The sequence below is a fragment of the Thermoascus crustaceus genome, assembly GCF_041956765.1.
Source record: "Thermoascus crustaceus strain CBS 181.67 unplaced genomic scaffold VTN00scaffold_1, whole genome shotgun sequence".
Lineage (NCBI taxonomy): Eukaryota > Fungi > Ascomycota > Eurotiomycetes > Eurotiales > Thermoascaceae > Thermoascus > Thermoascus crustaceus.
This window is the reverse complement of record NW_027192527.1, coordinates 6,182,105-6,202,324: the sequence shown is the minus strand read 5'-3', so window position 1 is coordinate 6,202,324 and position 20,220 is coordinate 6,182,105. Positions and strand designations below refer to the sequence as shown.

The 20,220-nt window shown below is 51.5% G+C and overlaps 6 protein-coding genes across 6 annotated transcripts; 3 read left to right on the top strand and 3 right to left on the bottom strand.

Moving 5' to 3' along the window:
• Positions 1 to 212: 212 nt before the first annotated feature.
• On the bottom strand, positions 213 to 881 carry VTN00DRAFT_2252 (uncharacterized protein; the record flags this gene model as incomplete). The annotated part of the gene is made up of 1 exon (XM_069428450.1): positions 213 to 881. The coding sequence occupies one exon, from the start codon at positions 879 to 881 to the stop codon at positions 213 to 215; it is 669 nt and encodes a 222-aa protein (XP_069292954.1).
• A 4,008-nt stretch (positions 882 to 4,889) lies between these two features.
• Positions 4,890 to 6,532, top strand: VTN00DRAFT_2251 (uncharacterized protein; the record flags this gene model as incomplete). Its single annotated transcript, XM_069428449.1, has 4 exons — positions 4,890 to 5,576; positions 5,637 to 5,928; positions 5,982 to 6,351; positions 6,403 to 6,532. The coding sequence occupies 4 exons, from the start codon at positions 4,890 to 4,892 to the stop codon at positions 6,530 to 6,532; spliced, it is 1,479 nt and encodes a 492-aa protein (XP_069292953.1).
• A 43-nt stretch (positions 6,533 to 6,575) lies between these two features.
• On the bottom strand, positions 6,576 to 7,073 carry VTN00DRAFT_2250 (uncharacterized protein; the record flags this gene model as incomplete). Its single annotated transcript, XM_069428448.1, has 2 exons — positions 6,576 to 6,746; positions 6,936 to 7,073. The coding sequence occupies 2 exons, from the start codon at positions 7,071 to 7,073 to the stop codon at positions 6,576 to 6,578; spliced, it is 309 nt and encodes a 102-aa protein (XP_069292952.1).
• Positions 7,074 to 7,718: 645 nt separating this feature from the next.
• On the bottom strand, positions 7,719 to 10,685 carry VTN00DRAFT_2249 (uncharacterized protein; the record flags this gene model as incomplete). Its single annotated transcript, XM_069428446.1, has 3 exons — positions 7,719 to 8,892; positions 8,945 to 9,101; positions 9,152 to 10,685. 3 exons carry the CDS (start codon positions 10,683 to 10,685, stop codon positions 7,719 to 7,721), a joined length of 2,865 nt encoding a protein of 954 aa, XP_069292951.1.
• A 215-nt stretch (positions 10,686 to 10,900) lies between these two features.
• VTN00DRAFT_2248 (uncharacterized protein) lies at positions 10,901 to 11,437 on the top strand (the record flags this gene model as incomplete). The annotated part of the gene is made up of 3 exons (XM_069428445.1): positions 10,901 to 10,928; positions 11,049 to 11,185; positions 11,294 to 11,437. 3 exons carry the CDS (start codon positions 10,901 to 10,903, stop codon positions 11,435 to 11,437), a joined length of 309 nt encoding a protein of 102 aa, XP_069292950.1.
• A 1,614-nt stretch (positions 11,438 to 13,051) lies between these two features.
• On the top strand, positions 13,052 to 18,928 carry VTN00DRAFT_2247 (uncharacterized protein; the record flags this gene model as incomplete). The annotated part of the gene is made up of 4 exons (XM_069428444.1): positions 13,052 to 13,062; positions 13,124 to 13,141; positions 13,200 to 18,560; positions 18,634 to 18,928. The coding sequence occupies 4 exons, from the start codon at positions 13,052 to 13,054 to the stop codon at positions 18,926 to 18,928; spliced, it is 5,685 nt and encodes a 1,894-aa protein (XP_069292949.1).
• Positions 18,929 to 20,220: the final 1,292 nt, after the last annotated feature.

Below are 20,220 nucleotides of genomic sequence, written 5' to 3'. Positions count from 1 at the left end.
TACGTCCCTTCTCTTGGTATGGTACAATGAGAGAAATCCATGTGCTGAAAGAATCATAGGTTTATTAGGTTCACTGTCGTGCTGCTTGCAAATCTAATCGTAACATCCGACAGGTATCATGAGTGGAGGGGTATCCATGCGCCTATCGTAAAATCAAAACCAAAAAAAAGAAAGAAAAGCGGTTTGCATGTCATGCATTGTCATTATCATCCTTACTCGGTGATCGCCACACCCTTGGGAGACGTCTTTGTATCGCGATCCACAACATAGTGCCTTGCGAACAAGTCATTCTGGATCCATAGCAGCTTGTTGAAGGCGGTAAGGACCGCCGTCTTGGTGTTGCTATCCAGGTCGGTACCCATGACGGCCTTAATCACGATGTCCTGCACGAACCCTAGGAGGGCAGCCATGTGCATGTACTCAACCCGCAGCTCCGGCCTCTTCTCGCGGTGCTTGAATCCCGGCTCGCCAGTGTGCATGATGCCGACCTTGTCGAGGTACGACCAGAAGGGGCTGTCGTCGGCCCAGTTGCTGTTGCTGACCAGCTTGACGAGGTACGTCTTCAGGAAATCCTTGCGGTGTTTGATGGTCGGGTGTTCAAGATAGAGGTCCTCAACGGTGTTGGCAACGGTGTCCGTGGCGTTCTGCTCAGGCTGGCGCGGGACGAAGGCCTTGGCCGTGATGTCAAAGGAGAGCAGGTGCGTGTAGACAGTATCTAGGATGGCGGGGACTGCCGGCGCCACTACATCCTTGGATGCCTGAATCGCGGCCCCATCAGCGTCGGTGAAGTTGAGGAAGGATTTGAGGTAGGTGATGCGGGACGTGAGGTCGGCCAGTGACGCGGGGTCAATGTACTGAATCTTGCGATCGGTGGCCACCATGGTGGTTGTACAACTGTCAGTCTTGGTAGGAGAGAATGTGAAAGTTTAAGAAGATGGTCCTGTGAGAGGAAAACTATTATTGATTTGATTGCAAGAGCTGATACAGATGAAAAAGGGGGAAAGGGAAAGGGGGAAAAGAGCAACCGAGACGGCTTTATATTCTCGAGAAAGAATCCGCCAAACGTAATATAGCTTTCTTTGGGACACGGTCAGGGCCCAGATCCTTCCGAGTGAGGATGTTCGCGGAGGATACCAAGGGGATGTACTCCACTGTGGCACCACCAGACGTGGTTATTCGCTGTGCGCCAGGAGTAAATATCGCTATCCCGCGGAGATATCAAGTATGAACTGTTTTTCTTCCTCCCAACCACCATGCATCGGTTTGGTCTCATTCTTTATCAATTGATCCTCCGCAACGGAGTAGCCTGAGAACATGCATTATCAAGACCCCAAACACCACTGGTGATGGACTGTAGGAGATAGATAAAGCGAGATAAGTGATCCCCGGGGGTGAGAGGTCGCCTCAGATGGCCGTTGTACAGTACGCCTGCGCCTGCAGGTCATCCAGATTCTCCATGCTGGCGGTGGATCCACCTGTTACATGAGAAAAAGCAAACGAGCCAGTCGGAGATCCGGAATTAGTCAAGGTCCCGGGGAAGTTCTCTGTTCTACGGAGTACTTCGCCGGCCGCTCCCTTTGCTTTCTCGATGCATCTCCGGGGACGAGTCTTTTCTGAGAATATGCAGTAGATAAACTGTCGCTTGTAGACAGAGGTCGAAGATAAGAAATGATGAATGCAGGGTAAGGAGAGGGACAGTGCTACACACCTCTTTGCTTTTTAAGTTGGAGACTCTGAAGAAAGAAAGCATTTCTCAGGGACCATGTAGAAAAAAAAAACGAAGCACATCTCCGAGGAGATACATGCTCGATGTGCGGGGCCTGGGTCCTGTTGGAAAAGTGTCACGCTGCGCGCGGCCCGTCACATCACGTCACTCGGAGAAAAAAAAAAGGTATCCGACCTTTCGATCCCATGACAGATTGCCCTGTGTATCAGGCGAGGTACGAACTGGTCTAGTAGTCTCACTTTACTTTGTTGAAAATTGAATGTCTGCTTGATGGACGATCTATAGAGAGAGCTGGTTAATTTTGTCAGTCAGGCAATCAATGTGCTCCCCTCCTGTGGACATTGTTACAACATCTTTTTTCTCTGATCTGATTTCCGGGGATGAGAGGATGAATTTCTTTCTTTCTTTCTTTCTTTCTTTCTTCGCCGTTTTGATACAGGACAGGCTGTTAAGTGGGAAAACAAGAGGGAAAACATATATATACCTCATCAACACTACGTACGGAAGTACATATGAAAAAAGTGAGAACTACGGTACAGTACAAAGGTACCTAACTATATACCTCTTAGATTACAATCTGACCATTCAAGAAATCAACTCCAATAAGAATCAGGAGGAAATAGGTTTGTCCTACCCGAAGCGAGCAAGGGTAACCTGAGTAGCAGATACTGATACTGATACTGTACCCTTCTGCCTACTAGACTCAGTAGATACTCAGCCAGCTTGCTAGTATTGTCGACTCGTTTCGTTTCTAGCCGACTGACAGGCCTGTGATAGCTCGGTTATACTTACCTTCCAACTGTATGTATGTACATAGTTAAGAGTGCGGGTGATCGTTCTCTTTTTCTTTTTTTAATTATTATAGATAATATACAGACAGATTCTGGTATATACCTCCCTAGGTGGTATCTATCTCCGGCTTACCCACAATATCAGGTGCGACAACTGCGGCTTCGTGTCTACTCGACAGATTGTAGCTCTCATGGATTTAATTTCTTTTTTTTTTCTTTCTTTCTTTTTGGTCTGAACGAGAAGATGATGACGTAGCTGGGAGACAAAGGACCAATAGCGGATAGCGGATGAAGTAGGGACAAAGGGAACGTCCATAGAAACTACTCCGTAAACTGGAAGCAAGTGGCAATCCTATTTTCTTGTCCAGTGTGGCTGACAACATGGACAAGGACACAGACTCGGGGCGAGAAGACGCGTAGAAGTCTTGCATCAACGTGGGGCATCCTTTGACGGTGGGCAAGCAGTTAGATTTAAGGGAGATCCTGTTGGCAGCAACGGGGGACAAAAGAAAGCCCGCAAGCAGCAAGGCGGGGTCAAAGGACATTCTGTTTCATTGCTCCGACCTCATTTCGGAATCTGTAATCGAGGTCTCAGCTGACCAGCAGGGATATGTGGAGAACGACCGCTACGGTAAAGCTAACGCTTGGAGAAGTAACTTGTGGAAGGACTCGAAATCGTCACTGCACCCAAAAAGGAGTCCTACATCTACTAGTATATCCCTTGTGCACCCTGACTGACATCTGGCCAGGCCCATGGCTTTGGACCGGCGCCACAGTGCGGCTGGTTCATGCCTGAGGCAGAGATCAAGATGCGTGGATGAAGTAGAAACAAAGTTGAGTATAGTTAGCTTATCTTCATTGGTGGTATACCCTCAGCTCGGAACGAGAAGAGACAAGCGAGAGGATCGTGGCTGTCCATGCGAGGATCCTGTCTGCCGGAGTCTAGAACGCCAATATTTCCGTGGGTACTGCAGTTCCGGTTCGGCGAGTCCAGAAGGAGCATTGGTCGAGGCTCTCAGGGCACAAACCTCTCGGACTCTTTCCCGGGGATCAAGGATGGAAGGAAAAAAAAAAAAAGGTGAATCTGAGGGGGCCTCCTCGACATCCACGACGCACGTTGCATGAATCATTGCAGGGGATCGCAGCACAGATATGCTGATGGGCCAAGTAGGCGTCGTCCAAGTGTCGACGCAGTAGCTTGACTACGTTGGACTGCGATAGAGCGTTATGCCTCTCCAGTAGCATACGGGTATGCAGGCATTTCCAATTGAGGTCGTCGTATGTACCCCGAGCGCGGCGGCTATTGTTCATGGCTCCGGGATGCGCAAACGAGGGTCTGTGAGCACGACATGAATGTCTGCATAAGGTTCTTGTAGCAGTCTGTCTCCTTGAATGGGGGACGAGCGGTTAGCCATCATGCAGGCGCTTATGATCGGGACAGCAGAAGCTTGCTGCCGCTGAAGGAAACAGTCTGGTAAAATTGTATACTGTATCTGTGAGCAGAGAAATGGCGGCTGGAGAGTGGCATGTAGGGAGAGAGCGTAGCATCTCGACTATCAGCGCGCTGGTGCAGCCCAGAAGAGACGCTTTAAAGCCCTCCCGTTCAGCCGCTCGACATGGTGAGCGTTGAGGTTTCCTGTCGACTTGGCCGCGCGGTGATGCTGGGCATGCATGGCCCTCATCCCACGGGAGATATTGGGGGTCCAAGCCTGTCTGGTTTGTTCAGTAGTGAGGAGGAAGGGAGGAGGAATTTTTTTCATCCCCCACCTGATATATGAATAGAAAAAGCAGGCCCACCTGGATGACATCAGGCTGTCTCACCCCGACACGTACACGGTGTTTCAAGCGGGCGCCTCTCGAAACAACAGGAACCGTTCATTGCCTGATCTGCGGGCCCGTCCAAGCAGCGTGCGAACGGCCTGACCCTTAATCTCTCTGGTCGCTGCGCTGGGCTGCTGGGGCCTCTCTGGGACTCGGCGCGGCTGAGCCCCGACCTGACCTCGTTTGCCTGTTCTCCAGCATCTCCAGCATCGCTGCCATCTCGTCTCTGCCATACCTCTCTCTGCTGTCCCTAACGCTCGTTCCTCCTCCTCTTTCTTTCTCCCCCGTCTGTCGTTCTGCCGTCGAGCTCGTCCCCCCCCCCCGTCCTTTGAGCTCGCTTTCCCCTCCCACCCCCCCCGACCTCCCCGGACATCTCTCCCACGACCCAAGCACTCCGACCTCCCGAGCACCATCCCTCATCGCGGCCTGGCGTCCGGCGACATCGTCCCTGAGGGGCCTGACCTGTCTGGAAATTGCAATCGTCGATCTAGCCCGCTCTGGCTGACCCAAACGAGCTGTTTCTGCCTTGTGAGGGGCAGAACAATCTCACAATGTCGTCCCCAGCGCCCCTTCTCAAACCCCCAGTGCCCGGCAACCGCAACAATGGCTCACGAACACCCCGATTGACGCTGGGAATCCCCCCTTCGCCGAACGCCAAACCCGTCAACCCGGAGACCAATGCCACCGTTCTCGAGGGGCCCAAGCTGCAACGTCCGGCCGGCCGCCCGGCACCCCCGCAGCTCAGACTGGCCACCCCCATGGGAACTCAAGAGACGCCACATGAAGGAGGCCCATTGCATAATGGCCGACCTCCTCCACTGCAGATTCCGGGGTTAGGGGATGCAAATGGGCATTCGAGAACTGGCAGTTTCACAAATCTGGAAGGGAAGGGGAGCGGTCCAGCATCCGCGTCGTCGTCGACGTATTCTGCCCTCTCCTTTGCGATTGGGCTTCGAAACCCCCGTGGAGGCACTCCGGATCCGTCATCAGCGATCAGTTCGGTTGATGGTGGTGTCGCAATGGAGCGGGACAACAGTATGAATGGGCTCCTGCCAGACCTCGATAAGCTGAGTCTGGAGAAGGGAAGACCCCTGGATGTCGAGGACCTAGACGATGAAGGATGGTTGGCTGCCAGCGAGCAGGGCAAGATCGTCGAGCTGGGGAGTCTGGGTGAGGGTGCCGGAGGTGCTGTGACACGGTGCATCCTGAAGGGCGCAAAGACCGTGTTCGCATTGAAGGTTGGTTCTGAATAGGTATCTACTAGTTCTTCTGCCTCGGGTCTAATATCTATTCTACAGATAATCACTACGGATCCAAACCCAGATGTCAAGAAGCAGATCGTCCGTGAATTGAATTTCAACAAGGACTGTGCCTCTGAGCACATTTGTCGCTACTACGGAGCATTCATGGACAAATCGACGGGTACGATATCGATTGCCATGGAGTTCTGCGAAGGAGGGAGCCTCGATAGCATATACAAAGAAGTGAAGAAACTGGGTGGACGAACTGGCGAGAAAGTTCTGGGCAAGATTGCCGAGGGTGTCTTGAATGGGTTGACATATCTTCACAGCAGGAAGATCATCCACAGAGGTATGAAGGTGTGATTCTTAAAAAGCAATGCCCCGTGGCTAATTGAATCATAGACATCAAGCCCTCGAATATCCTGCTTTGTCGGAACGGCCAGGTCAAGCTCTGCGATTTCGGTGTCAGTGGAGAATTTGGCACCAAGGGAGATGCAAACACATTTATCGGCACTTCATACTACATGGCTCCGGAGAGAATAACCGGCCAATCGTACACCATCACCTCCGACGTCTGGTCACTCGGAGTTACATTACTCGAAGTTGCTCAACATCGATTCCCATTCCCTGCCGATGGAACAGAAATGCAACCACGCGCAGGACTCATTGACCTTCTTACCTACATTGTCCGTCAGCCTATCCCAAAACTTAAAGATGAACCCGAGAATGGCATTCGCTGGTCGGACAATTTCAAATACTTCATCGAATGCTGGTACGTACACTACACTGCTCCATCCGTAAAACCACACTGACGTTTGCGCAGTCTCGAGAAAGAACCACCGCGAAGAGCGACTCCATGGCGGATGCTGGAACATCCTTGGATGCTGGACATGAAGAACAAGAAAGTGAACATGGCTAACTTCGTCAAGCAAGTGTGGGACTGGAGCGACTAGAGCCATAAAAGCTCACCCACAGCATTCATCTCACATCCCATAGTCACTTCTCTTCCCGACGTTTGAATGGAAAACTCGCTTTTAATACCACCTTTTGTCTTGCCTTTCCCTGTTTTGATTCTACAAAGTGGCTGGGCCTTTCCCGTTTCGACCTGGATGTCAACCCTACCCTTTTGATCACCATCATCATGATGACGACACTCCCTCCATTTATCTGATTAGCATCAGCATGTCTCTCCTTTACGTACGTGGACATCAGGAGTTGGTTTTATTTTCACGTCTTTCCTTGATCACGATTTATCCGACTTATCTGAATTTTCTTTTTAACGAATTTCACACATATCATGTTCTCCCCAGCCCGCTTGATCCATCATCCGACCAATTCCATCTCCGTCAGACAGACCTGTGCGCGACGTCTTGACGCAATTCTTTTCTTCATAAAAAGAAAAAAGAGAGAGAAAGCGAGCTTTGTCAGCGGCCAGGTGTGCTGACCCAATTTGAGCGTTGAGAACGAAGTGTTATTATCTATGTGTGGTATCATCTCTTGTCAGGAATATCGAGAGTCAGATGGGTGTCTTTTTTTGTTGTCTATAGCTCTTATTTTACAACGCATACTGAAACAAAGAAATATGTAAGCAAAACGCGAGGACATTTTTTTGTCTTTCTGTCGATCCTGATCTTGATCTGTTTAGCTTCGGTTATTTTTATCCTATCTGTTGCTGATTTTTTTTTGCGGCCACCACCAAGGACAAACGGAAATGATTCTTAGAAATAAATAAGAAATAAATTGTATCTTTTGGCCTTTTTTGGTTTGCTTTGGCTAGGTTAGGTGAGATAAGAATAATTTAATCGTCTTTTTTTATTTATTATTAGACTTGTCATTCTCGATCGTTCGATGCTTTCTTGTTCTCTTTTCCCCTTCTACAATAATCGTGAATTGTAAGAATCATATTCTACTTCTCCTACACTAGTAGTATACTATGCTACACGTACGACACTTAAGATGGATGGACGGTATGCTCGAAATCTGTCAGGTAAGACAAGGCAAGAAGAAAACCTATACTCCACGGCTATGATGTATGATTGTTACAGACCAACCGCCCCATCGAATCGAAAAAAATAAATAAATAAAATAAAAACACTTGTCTATAAAAAAGATCCATCGGTTGCGTTGCGTTGGTTCAGATCATCGATTAACCGGCTGAGCACCTAACACCCAACCGATCCCACTCACCAACCCACCCGTGACCATATCACTGACGACGTCCCTCTTCCGCACTCTCCCTCCTCCCTCACCCTGCTGCTGCGCCTGTGACGGCCGCTCGCCTCCGGCTCCCTCTTCGCTGGCTCTGCCGGTAGAAGGCCTCGATTGCTGCTGCCCTGCTCCAGCAGCAGCAGAAGCAGCACCGTGCAATGGGAACGCAGTCTTGCTGAATGCCCTCGCGGCGCCTCTGGCGACGTCGAACAGACCCATGGGCGCTTCCTCCTCGTATGAAGGTGCACGGTAGTGTCGCGACGCACGCGCACGCTTCGCGCGCTGCTGCTCGTTCTCGAATGCATCGAGCTCGTTGTCAGTCGGGCCGAAACCGCCGGGGATGGTGGTTGGACTGGTGAGTGACACCTTGTCGCCCTTGGTGTCCCACTGTTCGGCCTCCTCGGCTTCCTGGGCGCGGAGGATGGTCAGTTCCTCGTCGCACCGGCGCCAGGCGCCCAGGATCTCGGGGAGGGGGTCCGGAGAAGGGGCCAGAACGAGCGCGAGAGACAGGAGTTCCATGCGTTGCGAGAGGTGCGTGATTTGGGATTGGAGGTTGGAGGTTGTGGATTCTGGGGTGGTGGAGCGGTAACGGCCTGCGTTGTATGCGGCGCGCCAAGAGACGTCGTCTTCGATAGCTGGGGTGGTAGGTTGGGAGGGGCTGGGGAGGAGGGATGGAGGGGTGAGGCGCGTGAGGATGTAGGAGTATGCAGTGCCGAAGTCGTCTGATGACAGGGCGGATGAGACGGCTAGGGAGATGATGCGCCGTTCCGCGGTGATGGTTGCTTCTTCAAGATTGGATGAGGGGTCTTTCGGATGATGCAGCAATTCATCTTTCGAGGGTGAAGGTGTTGGAAGGCCGGCCGCGACCAGGTTGCTGCCGATAGATATGAGATCATCCAACTTGGTATAAGCTTTCGGATTCTGATCGAGCACTTTTCCAATCAGGGATAGAGGGTCAGGGTGGACGCGGATGCTGACGGGCTGAAATGGGACGCCGTGTTGCAACGTGAGCGAGTAGAAAGACAAGGCGTGCGTCGCTGAGATAAGAGCATTGATCTGTTTGAACGATGTTGAGTTCGGAAAGTGAGGCCGAAAGGCGTTCAGGCTGTATCTGATTAGTTGCGGATTTAATAGGATATATAGCCAGGTCCACTTACATATCTGTGGCTTTCTTCATCCCACCTCTTGTCTTATTGCCATTGCTTGCGTTATCATAGGCAGTAAATATGGCCTCTGTAACAGCTGCCTCCACCTGTTCAGGTTTCAGCGGGGCAACCTTTGATTCTGTATAGACATCCACAGCCAATTGGTACTCTGCAACGTGTTAGTGTTGAGAGAACCCTTCTTTGGAGGAATGGACATACCTCTGACTGCTAGCATAGCCTTGAGTACTTCCGTCTCCAGCTTGTCCCGCGAAACTCTCCAGAAGAGACCATGATATTCACGAACTTGCACATTCTCTTGTGTTGGCAGTTTCCTCTGCCAGTCTCGAAGCCAGAGTAACTGCTCACGGACTTTTCTCCAGTCCAGTCCGGACCTACCCTGCTTTGCCATGGTTTCCACGACATTCCGCAGTTCCAGCAACTGGGTCTCGTCGTTACTGTGAAGGCATAGATTTGCTGCTGTTTTGCATGAAACAGGGTGACCCAGTTCACCCAATGTACGGAGTGAGAGTAGGAGAGCGCTAAGGAAGGAAACCGATTGAGTGGTAGGAATTGTCAAGGGATTAGACGGCGTTAACAGAGCATTCTGGAGTAGGGATGCTTTGGATGTGGACGAGATCGAGTCGATATCAAAATTCAAATCAGGGAGCGACGCGCCAGTACTTATAACCAGATGCTCCTTGATTTTAAGCAGCTTAGCAACGCTTGATACGACCTGGAAAGAGGCCTCGAGAGCACGTCCGCTGGAGTCGGGGTTCGCATAGACGACAGCAAGACCAGCCTGTCCGTAACGCTTTCTCAGGGTCGCTCCCTCGTCGCCTTGTGATGACCCATTTTCTTTCTCATAGCCGCCAAGGTCAACATCTTCTGGCCCGTTCCAGTTTGCAAACGCCGCCACGACACGGTTATAATCCACTAGACTCCGCGACAGCAGCCATTCGTTGACTTCCTGCCAACCAGAAATGTCCGTCCCCTGCGAGGTCGTCTCCTCCTGAGATGTGGATATCGAGTTGCGACGGGATTCCAGGTTGAGTTTCCGTCTCTTCAAACGGCCACTGCCGTACATCCACGGGCCGACGAGTCCGCGCAAATTCTTCGTCAAATCGGTGTTGTCTCCGCCCGGGTTTGCCATCGAAAGCAGAAAATTGATAGCCGTCTGATCGTCCATTGACTCAAGCACCTCCACGGACGTCGTTTCATCCCTATTGGGGTAGTATTCGTAGTTTAACCGCAGCAGCGGGAGTAAGATGGATATGAGCCATGATCGGAGGGTTTCGGAGCGCTGGTAGAACGGCAAAAGGAGGTCAAGGACGAGGGTCTGCAGTCCGGTCTCCATGTCTATTCGATGCGCGCGGTGGATCAGGAACTGTGTCAGAGGGTCCGTAGAGTTGTCGTCTTCCTCTCCGTCTCGATACCGCAGCGGCAGTAAATGGAGTTTTCGCACGCGTTTTCTCGCAACGTCATCGGACAGGTTTTGCACTGAGGAGACGTCGATGTTTTCTTCCGGTGACTCAGTAGGTGATCCATCTGCAAGCGCCTGAAGAACCGGCGTGTACCGTTGAGGTTCAGTGCTCTCCGGTAGGAAGGTCAATATAATGCGGAGGAGCCGCTCTAGGTTGAGGGTGGTAGGAAACCGTGATTGCAATTGCTGCAAGCCGGCAACGTTGCCGCTTGCGCAAAGCTGGGTAGCGAGAAGAAGAGCATGAACAGCAGATAATCCTTCAAGACCTGCCATGGTGATTATTCCACATTGTCAGCGTTGGCTCTGGTTGGTCATGGAGTGGCCGCGCCCTGACTGCCCAGGTGGCCGAATTTCCGTGTACGAGACGTCAAGGCGGAGCTTGGACCACCTGGAGCGACGGCTCTGGGGCAGTCGAATCTCCCCAGTTTACCCCGACCCCATATCCCCATCGACCCCTCAACCCTCCACACTTCCCTTCCAGCAACAAAATGGCCTCCGGTTACGGTCTCAATGGCGGTATGTCTTCTCTCATTCAGATTACTATGATCCGCCATTCTCATTGGATATACTGCATCTCGATCTCCCCTCCTTTCGCATAAACAGTGCGCCGTCGGCTAACAATCGGGTGGTTCGCAGGTCCCTCCCGCTGCTTCGCCTTCTGGCAAGAACTCCTAGGCTGCTACGTTGTCAACGCTGGAGAGGGAGAAGCCGGAAAGAAGAAGTGCCTGCCCGCACTGGATGACTACTACGAGTGCCTTCACCACAAGAAGGAGGTATGCGCCCTGTTGTTTATTCGCATCCCATTTCATCCCCATTCGTCTATGGCCCATCGTACAAGTGCGATGATGTGAGCGCTGGTAGCTGATTGCTCGAAACGACAGATCTTGCGCACCAAGAAGATGCAAGCCGCTTACCGCAGGGCAGAAGCCACGCACCCGCGCGAGAATGCTCCCAAGGCGGAGGAGATCCGGAGTCTGGGGTTACTGGGGAAGGAAGATGTGACAGCTTCAGTGCTGAAATCCTGAAGATACCCTGAGATCGGGTTTCGCGTCATGTCTTTTGTCATGCTCGAGAGTATTGTTGTACAGAGAAGCAATATACTGATGCCAAGATCATACTTACTACGGAGTATCCGCTTTGCTCATGTTCTCCGCTATTGTGGAGCACCTCATTTTTTGGGTCTCTTACCGGGTAACATTCGAATTATAATCACCAGATGCCCTGGTCACGTACCTCGTCGACCAGGTTCGCGGTGATCATAGCGGGAAAGGGCCAAGCACCAGGGATCGTGGCGGTTTCCTTTCGACGAATAGATACCACCCAAAAAGTCTGTCTGGATCGGATATGCACCTGGTTTCGAAGACAGCAGTGCGATGTTGCCGGTCGACACTCACCCAAAGCCTGTCTGTCCTTCAAGCACCGCTTGATATATATATTTATATATAGTTCGAAATGCTTGCAGTCGAGATAGCCCTGTAGATATGACCGTTCATGTAATGAGAAGGGCAAGGCTAATGAATATTTTGGTTTCCATGGCAGGTTTAAATAAGTAGTAGATCAAAAAGCTTCCACCCTGGGTGTTGTCTAAAAGATTCACAATAAGGCTTACTTCTGTAGTGATCGACCCCAGAGACCACATATTATATCACGGAAACAGGTCGAAGTAAGTAGAAACAGGAAGTCATCGACGTTAGAAGTCTCTTCAACAGGAAAGAAGGGATAGCAGGCCTTGTCTGCCTGGGATGACAGGTGGACATCGGAGAGGCATGCCTGGCAGGCATAGGCATGTTTGATATTGGCTGGAGAGGACATCACCTCGTTGAGGCGAGAGGCATGGGCCATCTGGCATCTCCAGGCACCGTGAAGGGATCTTCGAGAAGGGATCTTCGACAAGAAATAATGTATCTAGGACATCCGAACACCGTGATCCATGGCGATCCGGGCGGCCGCGCAGGGGAGTGACGATCGGTGGCAGGGCGCGCAGCGATTTGTCGGCGAGCGGCTTGGGCGGGAGCGCGCCTCGAACCGTCCAACGGCCGCCCGAGCCTCGTCGGCGGCGTAGGGGTGGCGGTCACGTGCAGTGAGAGAAAACCTTTGCCCGCGCGGCGGCGCTAGCGCCCAAACGGGTTTAGGGCGCGGCGCGCAAACATGGGTAGGCGCGCCGGGCCAAAGATGTCCCAATGATATAAACAGCCTGCGTGACCTCGAGAAATTTCGAGGATCCAGCAGCACCCAAGACACGGACGGTGGACTCTCTTACGCTGACGACGTTTACGCCGACCCCGACCGCCCGACGCAGCCTCTTGGCCCTTAAAAGTCGCCTGCAACGCTGCCCTGTCCGCTCCGTGTCCTTACCCCGACCCTACTAACGACTTCTCCCGGCCCTCTCCACTCCTTCCCCCCCCCGATGGACGACAGGTGCTTGTAATCTTCTCTGGGCGTCCGGAGTGCTTGACGTGGATGATCGTTCCTTTTCGTGCTTACCATAATACCCTCGGGTTGACTTTTTTTATTTCTGTTTCTTGTTTTTCTTTTTTTATTCCTTCGTCTTCTTTTCTCTTTTATTTGCCTCTCCCTTATCGGGGTCGGGTTGGAACGCGTCGTGTACAATATAATACCGGCCTCCAAGAGAAGGCGCCATGACTTCCAGGTAAGCTACCCCCGCCAATCGTCGTGGTTGTTGCTCAGACACGCTAACCGCTTTCGTCTAGGCTCGATCGGCTTGTCACGTGAGTAGCGTCATCCCTTTCCGTGCGCGAGATGCGCCACTGACCAATCATCATGCAGGCTGCTTGAGACCGGAAGCACGCAGGTCATCCGAAACACCGCGGCCCAGCAGCTGGCTGATGTCCAGAAGCAGCATCCCGATGAGCTGTTTAACCTGCTCGGACGCATCCTGCCGTATCTCAGATCCAAGTCGTGGGATACGAGAACGGCGGCCGCCAAGGCCATCGGCCTGATCGTTACTAATGCTGAGACTTTCGACCCTAATCGAGATGACGGACAGGACATCAAGAAGGTCGAGGACGAAGAAACCGTGGAGATCAAGACAGAAGGGGAAGACCCCTCTCTGGATGATCTGCTTCAGTTCGATCGTCTCGACATCGCTTCCGTCCTAAAGTACGGCAAAAAACTGCTTGGCAGCGCCGGCAAGGAATATGAATACTCGCTCGCCGCAATGGACCCTGTGTCCAGGCTGCAGCATCAGAAGAAGACCTTAACTTCCCGGCTGGGCCTGGCAGGCGAGTATATTGACGATGACCTGATTGATGAGAATGATCTTCCCACCAATCCGCAGCGTCCCAAAGTGGACACGTCCGTTGCCTCTGTGTCACGTCAGAACAGCATGCGGAATGCATCACCCCATGCAGCCTCGCCTCATGAGCATCCAAACGGGGAGGAGGCTGGCCTCAGCAAACGCCAGCTGAACCAGCTCAAACGGAAGAATAAGCAGAACGCCAAGATGGGAGCCAATAAGGTCCGGGTTGTCGATCTCCAAGCACGACGAGCACCCGACACGGCGTCCAATCCTTCTGTACCTACTCCACATGCCATCAAAGCCGAGGAGAGTAATGGTGACCTGAAGCCTGACTATTTCTCTCTCGATCGGGAGGGCGGCGATGACGACTCCAAAATCGTCTCGGAGTTTAAGGGCCCAGTCGTCCCTGAAAAGCCTGTTATCCAGACGGAAGCCGAAGAGAAAGGTCTGGAATGGCCGTACGAGCGCATGTGTGAGTTTCTCATGATGGATCTTTTTGACCAGAATTGGGAGATCCGTCATGGGGCTGCCATGGGACTTCGAGAGGTCATTAGAGTGCAGGGCGCTGGTGCTGGCCGTGTGTATGGCAAGAGCAGGGCCGAAAACAACGTTTTAAATCGCAAGTGGCTGGACGATTTAGCCTGTCGGCTTCTATGTGTCTTCATGCTGGATCGATTTGGCGACTACATTTCGGACAATGTCGTCGCTCCCATCCGCGAAACTGTGGGCCAGACCTTGGGTGCGCTCTTATCCCACTTGCCCCCCAAATCTGTCATCTCCGTCTACCGAATCCTCCATATGATCATCATGCAGACCGATTTGGGGCTCGATCGGCCCATCTGGGAAGTTTGCCATGGCGGCATGATCGGTTTGAGGTATCTTGTAGCTGTTCGAAAAGACCTGTTGGTCAAGGATCAAACCTTGATGGATGGAGTTCTTGAAGCTGTAATGCGGGGCTTGGGTGATTATGACGATGATGTCCGCGCTGTCAGTGCAGCCACTCTCGTCCCTATTGCCGAAGAAGTTGTCTCCACCCGGCCTGGCACCCTGAATCCCCTCATCAATATCGTCTGGGAATGTCTTTCAAACCTGCAGGATGACCTCAGTGCCAGTACTGGTTCCGTCATGGATCTTCTGGCGAAGCTTTGCACCTTCCCTGAAGTACTCGATGCGATGAAAGCGAACGCTGCCGATGATCCGGAGGCATCTTTTGGAAATCTGGTCCCACGACTCTATCCTTTCCTCCGTCATACAATTACGAGTGTACGATCTGCCGTTCTTAGAGCGCTAATGACTTTCTTGAAATTGGAGGGCGAGGGTACGAACGCGTGGGTCGATGGAAAAGCAATGCGGCTCGTTTTCCAGAACTTGCTCGTTGAGCGAAATGAAGGTGTCTTGAAATTATCTCTCCAAGTCTGGTCTGAGCTGCTTAAAGCACTGGAGAGTCGTGGTTTGTTCAAGTCGCAAGATGCGCTGATCAACCACGTACATCCACTCATCACCTTGAGTATGGGCCCGTTCGGTGTTCCTCGCTATCCTATACCCATGAACGCTTCATTATTCATCAAGCCTTCTGGCTTACCTTACTCAAACGCTGCTGCCGCGCCTAGGAAGTCTTCTCCTGGTGCCGCTGCCCCTGCTGCTGAACCATCTAGAGGCCGTAAACGTAAAGCTGAGAAGAAGGAAGCTGCTCCACCGACAACCCACAATGTTGACGGTCATATGCTTCAGGGAGATGTCGACCTTGTTGGCGCTGACACTCTGATGAGGTCGAAGATTTACGCAGCGAGGGCGTTGGGTGAACTGTTGTCGATTTGGGATAGAAATAACCTTCCAAGTCTATGGGAGTCTATCGTGAACGGCCTTAGCTTGCCGGGATCAACCTCGCAGCTTGCTGCCGCGATGATCGTTGAAGAGTATGCGAAGATCTTTGGGCCTAGTGGCAAATATACCTCTTTGCTATGTGAATCATTGCGCCCTATTATTGAAACGGAGCGGCCCTCATGGTACAGTGATATCGCATGCTACCTGCATATTGCGCGTGCGCAGTGTCACTCGCTCCTCAACACCTTCAGAGACCATGCACATGTCCCTCCCGCAAAACTGCCAACCCTGGCTGTCGTCGTTCAGGGCGATACCGAAGCTGGTCCGAATGCCTTTTCGATTTCGGATGCGGAGAAGGTCATTGGGCCTGACTTCGAGAGACTCAAGAAGAGCCTTACTCCCGCACAGCGTGTCACTGCTCTCCAAGTCCTAAATGACACGCGAGCGACTGCTACGACGGCGATTGAAGAGGCAAAAGCCGTCAAGGAAGTGCGGGACATGCGTATCCGGTCTGCCACCGCGGGCGCGTTGGTTGCCTTGCAGGACATTCCCAAGAAGCCAAGTCATATCATCAAGGGTATGATGGATAGCATCAAGAAAGAAGAAAATGCAGAACTCCAGCAGCGTTCCGCAACGGCGATCGCCACTCTAATTGAATATTACACTGCAGCCACGAAACGTGGACCTGTTGACAAGGTGATTGCGAACCTAGTCAAGTACTGTTGTGTTGATACGTCGGAGACACCTGAGTTCCATCTCAATGCACATCTGGAGAAATCGATCTTGTCACTCCGCAAAGAGGAAGACCGACGAGACCACCCAGATGCAGCCAAGTTTGAGAAGGAAGCCAAGGAAGCGAGGATCATGCGGAGAGGAGCCAAAGATGCTCTCGAGCAGCTGGCTGGCAGGTTCGGCCCTCAGTTGCTGGAGAAAGTTCCCAATCTCGCTGCTTTGATCGAGCGGCCGTTGAGAGATGCACTCGCGGGCGAGCTCCCGAAGAATATTCGGGAACCTGAAAATGAACTTGGTCAAGAGATTGTCGATGGACTGTCTACACTTCGTGCTCTTGTGCCTAGTTTTGACCGTGGTCTCTACCCATGGGTCATTGATCTTATGCCGATAATTGCCAAGGCGCTCCAGTGTGAGCTGTCAGTTATCCGATATGCGGCAGCCAAGTGTTTCGCTACCATCTGCAGTGTCATAACTGTCGAGGGTATGACAATGCTAGTGGAGAAGGTGCTCCCTACCATAAAGAACGCGTTGGACGTCCATCATCGTCAGGGAGCGGTGGAGTGCGTCTACCACTTAATCCATGTGATGGAAGATGGCATTCTACCGTACGTCATCTTCCTGATCGTCCCCGTCCTTGGAAGGATGAGCGACTCTGACAACGATGTGAGGCTTCTTGCCACCACGTCATTTGCAACTCTCGTCAAGCTTGTTCCTCTTGAGGCAGGAATCCCTGACCCACCTGGTCTGTCGGAGGAGCTGTTGCAAGGACGGGACCGCGAGAGGAAATTTATCGCTCAGATGTTGGATGTGCGCAAGGTGGAGCCCTTCCAGATCCCTGTGGCAATCAAAGCGGAACTCAGGCCATACCAGCAGGAAGGAGTTAACTGGCTCGCCTTTCTTAACCGCTATAATTTGCACGGCATTCTTTGCGATGACATGGGTCTCGGTAAAACTCTACAGACAATCTGCATTGTGGCCAGTGACCATTACATGAGAGCTCAGGAGTTCGCCCGTACTCAGGCTCCTGAAGTCCGGAAGCTTCCCTCCCTGATCATTTGCCCACCAACGCTCTCGGGCCATTGGCAGCAAGAAATAAAGCAATATGCACCGTTCCTTTCGTGCGTCGCTTATGTTGGCCCTCCAGCTGAACGCTCGAGACTCCGCGGCCAGCTAGAGTCCGCTGATATCGTCATCACGTCCTACGATATCTGCAGAAATGACAACGATGTCTTTGCTCCCATCAGCTGGAACTACTGTGTTCTCGATGAAGGCCATCTCATCAAGAACCCGAAGGCAAAGGTCACACTGGCGGTGAAACGCCTAATTAGCAACCACCGTCTGATCCTCTCTGGAACTCCCATCCAGAATAACGTGTTGGAGCTGTGGTCACTGTTTGATTTCTTGATGCCTGGCTTCCTGGGAACGGAGAAAGTGTTCTTGGATCGATTTGCGAAGCCAATTGCTGCTAGCCGTTTCAGCAAGTCGTCCTCGAAAGAACAAGAGGCCGGTGCCTTGGCAATTGAAGCGTTGCATAAACAAGTCCTCCCATTCCTGCTCCGCCGTCTGAAGGAAGAGGTCTTGAACGATCTGCCTCCGAAGATCCTCCAGAACTACTACTGCGACCCCAGTGAACTCCAGAGGAAGCTGTTTGAGGATTTCACGAAGAAGGAGCAGAAGGATCTCATTCAGAAGGTTGGAAGCGCTGACAAGGCGGCCAAGGAGCACATATTCCAGGCTCTCCAGTACATGCGTCGTCTCTGCAATTCCCCGGCCCTGGTCGTTAAGGAAGGGCACAAACAGTACGACGAGGTCCAGAGATATTTGGCTGCCAGGAATTCCCATATTCGCGACGTGGTTCATGCGCCTAAGCTCACTGCTTTGCGTGATCTCTTGGTCGACTGCGGCATCGGCGTTGAGCCCAATACGGACGGAGGTGAGCTCAATGCCGGTGCGAGCTACGTTAGCCCGCATAGAGCCCTTGTCTTCTGCCAGATGAAGGAGATGCTTGATATCGTGCAGAACGATGTCCTCAAGAAGCTCCTCCCTTCTGTGCAGTACCTACGTCTGGATGGCAGTGTTGAAGCCACGAAGCGCCAAAACATCGTGAACCAATTCAACACCGATCCTAGCTACGATGTCCTACTCCTGACCACGAGCGTTGGTGGACTAGGTCTTAACCTTACGGGAGCTGACACTGTCATCTTCGTTGAACACGACTGGAATCCGCAGAAGGATATTCAAGCCATGGACCGCGCCCATCGTATCGGCCAGAAAAAGGTTGTCAACGTTTACCGTTTGATCACGAGAGGCACCCTTGAAGAGAAGATCTTGAAGTAAGTCACCATGCCGACAACTTACCCCTTATCATTGTCTCAGGGAGCATATGCTAACTTTTTCTTTTTCCAGTCTCCAACGTTTCAAGATCGACGTTGCCTCTACTGTGGTTAATCAGCAAAATGCAGGCCTCAGCACCATGGACACAGACCAGCTCCTGGACCTTTTCAACCTAGGTGAGACAGCCGAAGGTGCCGAGAAGCCAGGTGAGCCCGTTGGCAACGAAGTCGACATGGTCGACATCGATGGCGAGGTCAAGGAGAAGGGCAGGAAGGGCTGGCTGGACGATTTGGGTGAGCTCTGGGACGACAGGCAGTACGAAGAAGAGTACAACTTGGATTCGTTCCTGGCCACCATGAAGGGATGATAATCGCCTTTGTTCCCGCCTGCCACCTTTCCAGTTCCCACAACGCATACAATATGCTTTCCAAAAGAAAACGTATCTTGGAGTTTCTGCGTGCTTCCTATTCAAAAGGCGTCGAAAGGGTGGACAAAATTCTTGTGTCTTGTCAGCGATTGGCGCTTACGCTTATGTTTTCTTTGGTTCTGCGTTTCGATGAGTTGGGCCGGTCGGTTTGGTTGAACGTGATGGGACCGTCGACCTACCGCGGGTCCCTTTCTGGGTGGCACTCTGGCTTGATGATTATTTTTACTTTGACGTTATGTTTTTTTATTCTTCCTGTACTGTATTCATGGACATATCCTCTTTCTTGTTTTTCCCCCTCTACTCCTTTTATGCTACGCCGAATAATGAATGCCTCGCGAGGATGAAGGAGAAGAACAATCCTCCCCTTCCTTGATGAGATGGTTCGATGGTTCTTTTGTTCGTCCGTCGGTTGGATGTGTATAAATACCTAGATTATGATATGATACGATGCGGTTATGTACCCCGCTGGATCGATTGACTGACTGATCGATTGGTTTTATCGATTGTATCGGATCGGAGATCATTTGGCACTGGTTTGCGGTTCGTTTTGCGCAGTTGTATGAGTGGGCTAGGCAGGGCAGGGCAAGGGAAGAGAAGACGACCTTTGTATTGTACTCTTACTGTACTCCGGGCTGGAAAAGCCGAAGGAAGATGGCTTTAACGAACGAACAGTTATTATGATGAGATGAGAAGCAAGGAATTCTACTTCGAAACTATTATTACTGAAGGACTGACTCCCAAGTCGGCGATTACGTCCTCCTATCACCATTCATTTCTGGAATTGTCGACACTAAATTCGATACACAGTAGTTGGGTACTTTTACAGACACAATCCGTCGGTAATAGATAGATATCTCTAATTCTTCATTAGTACTCGATCTGGTCGTACCTACTCTACACAGCCCAGTTTAAAATCGAAACAAGGAGCCCGGCACTAAATTGCGTACTGTACATACTATACTCAAACAAACTCAAGAGGCATTCTTCTGTCTCAAACTCAGACTCAGATTCAGATTTAAAGAAAAGGACATGAAATTCATTCATTCTAAGTAAAGCAAAGCAAAGCAAAAAGGAGATGAATCAATCCAGCATCTCACTCAAGTTAGTTCTCAAATAAGTCCCCTCCACTCCATTCCCGGGCAGGCAATGATGATCATCCTCCGATCTGATCCGATCTGATCTCATATGGTATGCTACGACAATGATTATGTGACTTTGTGATCAAATTTGAT